Source organism: Photinus pyralis, unplaced genomic scaffold (genome assembly GCF_008802855.1).
Source record: "Photinus pyralis isolate 1611_PpyrPB1 unplaced genomic scaffold, Ppyr1.3 Ppyr1.4_LG4, whole genome shotgun sequence".
Taxonomy (NCBI): domain Eukaryota; kingdom Metazoa; phylum Arthropoda; class Insecta; order Coleoptera; family Lampyridae; genus Photinus; species Photinus pyralis.
This window is the reverse complement of record NW_022170511.1, coordinates 50,504,544-50,513,598: the sequence shown is the minus strand read 5'-3', so window position 1 is coordinate 50,513,598 and position 9,055 is coordinate 50,504,544. Positions and strand designations below refer to the sequence as shown.

At 36.5% G+C, this 9,055-nt stretch overlaps 1 protein-coding gene across 1 annotated transcript; it reads right to left on the bottom strand.

Moving 5' to 3' along the window:
- Positions 1 to 4,982: 4,982 nt before the first annotated feature.
- On the bottom strand, positions 4,983 to 6,268 carry LOC116169955 (farnesol dehydrogenase-like). Its single transcript, XM_031486167.1, has 5 exons — positions 6,139 to 6,268; positions 5,883 to 6,087; positions 5,568 to 5,836; positions 5,371 to 5,517; positions 4,983 to 5,149 (listed from the first exon to the last, which is right to left on the bottom strand). The coding sequence occupies exons 1-5, from the start codon at positions 6,232 to 6,234 to the stop codon at positions 5,108 to 5,110; spliced, it is 759 nt and encodes a 252-aa protein (XP_031342027.1). The 5' UTR covers positions 6,235 to 6,268; the 3' UTR covers positions 4,983 to 5,107.
- Between the last annotated feature and the right edge of the window lie 2,787 nt (positions 6,269 to 9,055).

Below are 9,055 nucleotides of genomic sequence, written 5' to 3'. Positions count from 1 at the left end.
GGTTTGTAGTTTTAATAATTTGGTATGAAGGTTTGTTCGACTGCCTTGCCGAAGATAAATGAATAATAATTATTTCGAAACTTTTAGAGGAACCTCGATAGTTTTAGGTAGGCATAGAGAATTGTAAAAGCATAGCTGATGTTTTTGGGACAATTCCGTCAACACACTTAGATACAGAAGGACTGATTTTGTGGTCGCGTCGGGCGCTTCATGGAATTACTTCCGACCAATTTCCTCCCGCACTTTGGAGGATTACTTCAAGCCAAGATTGTTACGACCACAACATTTCAAGACAAGAATTACAAGGCATTCTATTCTACAACCCGGAATTCGAAGTTTGTCAGTATTGTTTTACCACATCAATGTAACAACCCCTCCACGTAATTCGGAAGAATTATAAAAGCGCGATTTTTATTTACAAAAGCTTCTCATTTAATTGTGACGTGCTAGCTTATAAAGAGATAGTAACTAATTGATAATGTATGTAAATTAAAGCGAACATTGTAAACAATGTATAACCATCAATATTTTAACGTGTAAATCCTCTCTATAAAGGCAATTCTCACGATCTCTGTTTATTAGCTGATGAAAATGGAGCGATAGAAATCGCACGTGCTTCGGCAACTTAACTATTTATAATTCATTTCTTTTATGGAGATTGACGATGGCATTTATTAATAACATCCTTACAAATGCGTTCCAACATTAATTTAATTCGGATTTTACCTTTTCCCAGATAGAAACGTTTAGCGACGATGTTTAATACTTACCTGAAACGATGTCACGTTAGGAAATGTTTCTCATTTCCCACTCGATGACGAAACCGAGATGATTAAATCCATTAGCACTAACTTCGTTTATTACACTTTGATAACAAGCTAAGCCTTAAATAATGTTCAAGTATCTCAATAATGCAAGTGCAACATTAAAAGACACTTACGTAAATCCTAAATCCAATCTAATTACATTTAATTTAACTTTAAAGTTTATTTCTCGCACAGATTGCTAGATTGCTGAGGGGGTGGGTGGGCGCGTTGAATATGAATGTGTGCAGTTCGAATTGAAATTGCGGTGATCAACGAATTCGTGTAAATTGAAGTGGTACGGAGATAATGATTTACCTAATTAAATGCAGACGCGGCGAAAGCTAATACATGCGTATGAAATTATTATTAATTTAGTCTTGCGGAAATGTTAAGGGATGTAGAGTAGCTGTCGCGCGGGTAGCACGGAATATATTTTTGTTTATTTTGGTTTCCGTTTTGTTAATGTGCATTATTGGCGGATTTTTTTTATTTTTATATTTCTTTTCTTTGAGCTCTTATCGTTTATAACTCCTAATACAGAGGAGGGTACTCATAAAGGGCGATTAGGACGTTTGAAAAAAATGTATCCATTTGTGAACTGCGAATATCTCGAAAATGGACGACTCGTTGTTGAAACAAATTTTTGCTTTTGTTTAGTTAACGTAAATTGAATGGTAATTACAGTTTTAGACTAGTATACGAGTATGCGAGTGTTAGACGTTAGACATTGCTACCGCCATATTTATATGCCATGAGTTTGTGTTGTTATTACTTATCTGTTACATATAATGCAGTAAGTCGAAGTGAAGCCTCCTTCTGAGCTCAGACGCCGTTACGACCAGAGTTCAAAAGTAATATTTTTATTTGCAACGATTCCTCGATATAACGTTTGATTACATACTGGTTTTCTATACAATCGAATTATAATTACTACATTTGTTTGATAGTCATTTAAAGTTTAGCTTCATTTGTTGTAGAAACCTGTTTCGGATATTGATAATTTTCAAGACTACTAGGTGATCCCCTTTGTGCTAAAAATGGAGTTAAATTTAAATCCAGGTATTACAGTGTTTTATTTGTAATACTTTGAGTATATCCTCGATAGTGACAATAATTATTATTTATGCTCTATCCTGGCAATTATTTTATTTCTTTAGCTTATCAAGACCAGAACAAGGATCTCTTAGTCTACTTTGCCTGAGCTTACCGCATGCCAAAGGAAATTTTGTTATATTTCCTCAAAGTGAACGTAACAATTAGGTAAATTCTGTGGAGAAGGTGCCAAATATCGTTCTACAAGTGGTTTTCATACACCACAACAATAAATCTACGTTCACAATCAGCATTTCAACGCCAACCGTGCGGTTGATCTACTTACGTTTAAGTTCGTATTTGGAGAGGAGAGCAGTCAAGCGTTTCTTTTTCGCTATTAAAACGCCATACTTTGTGATGCAGTGCTATTCAAATGTTAAAAGGATGTAAAATTGGAAGGAGGCCTCGTATTGTAATAATCCTGTGATTGTCGTCGTTCCACATCCCATTCCCATATTATGCGTACTTAAACTGAACTACGTTGCCTTCTCTGAACAATCGTTTATATCGTTGCGCATAAGATTGGGAAAAATTCAATTTATCATTAGAATATTGGTTCAATTTAGTTTAGATTTTTTCAGTTAAGAATGGAATTGTTATATTGTTTACAGTTATTTATGATGCAAACGTTATAGGTTGTTTGCATCATAAATAAAGCAGACGATGCATTGTCTGCATTTGACAGCATTTATTGATTTAAAGATATACTTCAGGTAACGTATTGATTTTGATTTTGATCTGGGATATTCAAATTGGCGCTTTATTGGAGCACCACGTTCCCAAATTTCCTTGTCATTAATCTACCCAAGTTAGGTTTTGGATATACACCACATTATTTCTTTACTACAAAATATATAACAGGTATTTATAAAGACAAGCAGAATAAGGTAAGTTCATGCAAGGAGTCAATAACATAAGGAGCAACTACAAGTCAACGAGTCAGTAACAAAAATCAACATCAAGGGCGTAACCAAAGACTCGGACCCAAATGAAATATCGGTTCCGGTTCTGTTTATATTTAAGCGAAAATATTTATAACGGTTCCGGTCCGGTTTCGGTTCTAAAAAGAAATAACCGGTTCTGCGCATTCTTTTGGGTCCATAACGGTTATTTTCGGTTCTAGTTTTTGAGAAAGTATGGCATTAAAAAAATTCATTATAATTATATGATTTGTTAATTAATTAATAGGTGTGAAGAAAATGTCATGAATACCAAAACGTGACGTATCGTCAGTGTAGCTAGTTTATAACGATAAAGGAGGAAGAAGGAAATATGTATTTACACTTAATTTATTACTAAAAACCTCGCCCCTCCTTTTTAATTTTTTTTAAGTAGTGGCTAAATTATCGCCACCGTCACCCGTAATGCCTTCAATTTCGACACCTTATTAAAAATTTATAATCCACCGATGGCAATCATAGAGTAATATTTTACAATTTTCAGGACGTGATTGCCGGCGCGTCCTTCAACTTCCAATAACCTGTTAAGAACCGTAAAAAACCGAAAAGAACCGAAAAAAGTAATATGGGTTCCGGTTCTCAATGCGTTTCCATTTCTGAAGGAATAACGGTTTCGGTTCGGTTTTCGGTCCGGTTTTCGGTTCTTTTTCGGTCCGGTCCGAATCCCTGGCCGCGTAACCAATGTGGAGTGTGAAACATCACAATTTTCGTGGATTTTTTGTTGGAGATGATGCTTTTAGTATAACTATAGGAAGATCTTGTTTACTTTGTATCCGCCGCTTTCAAGTTTGCTGTGTAGTGTAGGAACCACCAAATTAGGTAGTAAAAGAAAGTCCACATGAACTGCGACCGACAGCTCAAAAACGGATTTCATTGGATACAAAAATTGGTGGAGAAAGTTGTACGTCCCAGAATTGGTGAATCAAAAAGGTAAGGTACTGGGAATTAAGTTGTTGAAAGAGATCCGTCGGACAATTCAGGTTAAACCGTGGAGCAATGCGCGTTAAGTCACGATAACGTTCCGCGAGAAAAGTTTAAGTCGACCACCCGTAAGTTTGCGCGGGGTGGCTTTATAATTTGTGACGAATCCAGAGTAAACCGAGAAGTAATTCGGGTCAGTAATTGTGATATATCGAATAGCACAGATAAGTCACACAGAATTTGTTACCTGTATTGTAGCATCTTTGTTTTTTTAATACTAGCGGGATCTTCGTGATATATTTTTTATTTAAAAAATAAAATCCCAACTATAAGTACGAGCGGGCATTTCGCTTGTGCTTTGTTACTAGCCGTTACATGTTGGGGAAGTAGATTGGATATGTATCACAAGCACCAGGAAAGGAAATTTTGTTCCGTATGCACGTGTGAACTTACACCATGGGTGCGACAGGAAGGGTGTTCGTGATATTTGTGACAGAAATGGTTGAAGGGATTTAAACAGTGCAAGCAGCGACGTCGGAAGTGAATAACAGTTGGGAAGGGGGGAAATCAGCGACCATGGAGTCTGAAAGGTCCCTCCCATGCAAAATTGTGTACGAATTCATGCAAAGCAGTGGGTTTTTTAAGTGACTCTGAAACCTGTTTATTTAATCAAAAGTTTTGAAAAAAAATTTAAAAAAGTGTCGGAGGAGGTCTAGTTATATGCAACTGAGCAACTCAGAGATATTTGACTCGATTGAGAAAACCATAGCCCTAGATCATTAATATTTTATTTAAAAAATAATAAAGAACTAGAACATACAAAAGTTACAAAAATTTTGTTCCTATTTATTGCACTATTGAGCATTGTAAAGAAGAGAAAGTATAAAAATTTAAATATATCAAAAAATATGCCGCCTTTCTGCAGTTCGCTCGCAAATATATTTTCAATATATCCTCTGCTTCTACACTTTTTGTAATTTCTGCATGCACATGCAGTAGATGATGTGTTAGTCAGTTTTGAGTGATTTAGCTACTCATTCTTAGAGGGTTAATTTCAATACGCTTTTCACGAGATATGTTAGGAAAACTAAGGGTCGATCTCTATGGAAACAAATATATTCCCAATGGAGGATGTCCATAAAAATTTAATTGAAATTTAATAAACGTGTCCTTAATAGAATAATTCTTTAATATTAGACCTGTATTAACATATTTCATTACAAAACATCAGCTAACAGAATTTTGGATAACTTTCCTTCTTAGTTTTAGTATGTGACACTACATCTAACTACTGTAAGTAAGCTATCTAACATGTGATAGGCATGGACACTACAAGGCATCACCAATTGCGCGAATTATCAAATCCTGAATCTGAAATAAAACAAAATTTAGTGCACAGGCGTACTTATGGTGAGCAAAGGAGAAGGCTCTAGTGTGTTTTCTTTTATTATATTCTTTATTAGTTCTTCCAGGAAAGAAGTGGAATGGATATCCAAATTTTACTATGAAACGATGTCTGATGCTTGTTTGAAATTTCCATTTAAATGTGTGTCATTAAAATTTTGAAATGTAACGAAAGTATACAGTAGTACCTGAACTCCTGGCGGAGTCGCCAAAACGTATATAATCGCGTTTGCCACATCGTCTGCGGTCAACCGTGGTGTTTCTGACAACGCCTCAGCCGCATTCTCTGGGAATTCGTTGTACATATCCGAAATAGTGTAGCTAGGACTTACGCTCTGAAAAAAAGTTCAATTATCTCTCCGTGGTACAGTACCGGGCTCCTTACCGAGACTTTAATCTTTGAGTTGCTCCCCCTCAGTTCCTTTCTCAAAGTTTCAGTTAACGCACGGACTGCGTGCTTCGTTGCGGGATACACATTAAGAAGTGGTTCTGGTAGCGGCAATTCGGGCAACACGTGTCCTACCAAGCAGTTAACGTGGACAATGTGTCCAGCGATTTCATGCGCCTTCATCGATTTTAAAGCTTCCCTTGTGCAAACACATAATCCTAAAATATTAACATCGAATGTCTCCTTCCATACATCGGTTGAGCCCTCTAAAAGGAAATTAGTATTCCAGAAATTAAAATGGGAGCACTGTACCTATCAAAGTTGCTGGTTTTAATACACCTGCTGCGTTGATTATAATAGACACGGGCCCTAGAGACTCCTCAATCCACTCAAAAACGGCAAAAATCTCATCGTCGTTGCTAATATCGCACTGTTTCGGATGGAAGGTACCCTTTTCGTGAGTTAAACTCGCCTCGAGTTCCTCCAAAGCTTCAATTCGTCTTGCCAAACCTACCACCTGTTTACAGTGTTACAGACATTGTAATACCTAGATTAAATTTAAACGTACAATTACTCCAGATTTAACCAACTTCGAGGTAACAGCAGCTCCAATTCCCGAACTGGCTCCGGTCACAACAGCCAAACCTCCTATCCACTGCTCCATTCCCTTAAGATGCTCTTCCACTACTTCACCAAACACAGACATCTCATAAATTGGATGTGCCGTAGAACTATGCTCGTGTATTGATTTACCCGGTTCGGTTAGTGGAAATAATTTAAGATTTATTAAGAATCGTGACAAGTGTTCTCAAGGCAGTCAACCGGTCAGGTCAGCTTTTGCCCTACATATTGGTGACCTTTTAAGTTTCAAAATATACGGGCTTACGATATGATTATTAAAATTATATCATTTTCAAGGCAAGCACGCGATAATTACAGTCGATGGAGAACACGGATGGAAAGGAGGGCAAATATTCACAATGATTGGAGAGAATTATTAAAGATCCAGGCATAAATTAATGTGCCACGCGGATACCCCAAAAAATAGAAGCTTGGTTTTCGTTAAAAAATTGATGGTCCCTTCATTATGAGAATATGTCTAATTTTGGGACCGGAACCAGTGGAATATTAGGAGCGCGGAGGTGTCGGAACGATATTGTAAACGCGCACAACTCCTGCGGGGTGGAATTTTGTTTTTTTCCGGGGGGAAAAATTAACCACCTTTCTCGTGGCGCCAATAGAAGCTCGAGCAATGAGAAGTACCCAAAAAGTGCGTACTATTTTGTGGCGGGTTCTTAGCGAAATCCACCAAAATGCGAATTGCGGGTGAATGGGACGTCAGAAGTGGGCACCGACAAAGGGAATGTGGTTGCCTTCGACAAGATCTTAATGATAGTAGAGTCAAAACTTCAAACTCCAATTGCGGGTCACCGGGACGTTGGAAGTGGGTACCGACAAAAAGAATGTGTTAGTCCCCGACAAGGTCTTAATGATGGTTGACTCAGAACTTCAAGCTCGAATTGCGGGTGAATAAGACGTCGGAAGGGGGTACCGATAAAGGGAATGTGGTAGTCTTCGACAAGATCTTATTGATGGTGGAGTGGACTGGTTAATAGAATACTGATCTCTCACACAAAAACGCGCTGAAGTCCCTTCGGTCTCACACGGGGACTTTGATATTTTTTTTCATTCTTTTTCAATAAAAACCATTCATATTTCGCAAAATATTGACCCTATAAGTATAAGGATATTTTAACCATTGAGTGAAAGATGTTAATTCACGAGATGGTTAGTTTCCCTTTATCGTCGTGTATAATACAAAACTTTATTTTATGGCAGAATCCATATAAATCATTGTAAAACTTCTGACAATAATTCTGAATTTAATTTAGAGACGTCAAAAATAGCAAGCTTGGGTTCTGTCGTCGCGATCGTTTCTATAGAAACAGAATTGTCATATGTTCTGAACGTCATTTTATATCGGGCATTTGAAATAAGAATGACAGATGTCATTAGAATGCACAGTCGTCTTGTTTCACTTTATGTACCCTAACGGTTAAAGTGATCACTTTATCTATCCTTACGGTTAAAGAACGGCTTTGCCTACTCGTTCAAACCTATTAAAATGCCAATTTAACACTTGCTATAAGATACAATTATTTATTTTTTCTACTCCCCAAAATGTCACATTTTGCACTGACATATAGTGCGCGAAGTGTCATTTTAAATACGACTACTCATTAGATACAGAGTGGTGCTCGTTCGGGTGTTTTCGGCCATTATAACACGCCCGAAGTTTCATTAAACACGGCTTGAATTTTGTTGACTAAATCAAGTTGGTAGTTTGACGTTTGTCATTTTGACATTCATCGTAATTCGTAAGGCGAATTCATACTTTTCAAAAATGGACACAGATAATGATAATGGAGAGAAAAATGTTATTACTGCTCCTTCTGAAATAACGCAAGCGGCAACAGAATTCTCGTAGAAAAAGTATAGTATGTAACGCGTTTTATAAACTGTCGTTTATAAAACTTGATACATAATATACTATTAGTTAAAATGACATTTTAATAGGTTTGATTGAGTAGGCCAAGCCGTTGTTTAACCGTAAGGATAGATAAAGTTATCACTTTAACCGTAAGGGTAGATAAAGTGAAACAAATGATTGTGCATTCTAATGACATCTGTCATTCTTATTTCAAATGCTCAATATAAAATGATGTTCAGAACATATGACAATTCTGTTTCTATAGAAACGATTGCGACTAGGATTGCGATCTCAGAACTTAAGTTTACTATTTTTGACGTCTCTAAATTACATTCAGAATTGTCAGACAATGATTTATATGACTTCCACTATAAAATAGTTTGGTATTAAATACGATGATAAAGGGAAACTAACCATCTCGTGAAAGTTTATTCATTCAATGGTTAAATATCCCTTTATCGTCTTGTATAATAAATAGGTAACTATTACAGTGATACTTTGATCAGCTGCGACTTTTATTAATTTGTAAGAACCATATATTAAAAAGTAGTAATTTAACAAGGTATATGCAGAAGAATATTCCGAATTTCTAGCTACGTACGTTTATAAAATAAGCACCAGCTAATGAAATTTTCAATAATGGAAAATGCAAACATTATTCAATTTCGTCTATCGGGGACTAAACCAATCGTTCGTAATTTCGTTGCAATTTTATTCGAACGCTGAATGGGAAGCGTTCACGAGGGTGGTAATCTGTCGTATTATTGCCCTCTGGACATCAATCAGCCTAAAGGCGTGCATGTGTCGAAGGTTAATCCTATTTTTATTTTAGATATTGAACGAAAAGGTAAGTCTCGTAAAAGAAGATTACTTTTTCAATTAAACGGAAGTATCCAATTTCATTTCACGAGACTAAGAGGTATATGGTGAGTTTTTTTGGCATTAAACACCGAAAGCCGGATAATTAAATAAGAATCAATTTATTTGAGTGTTC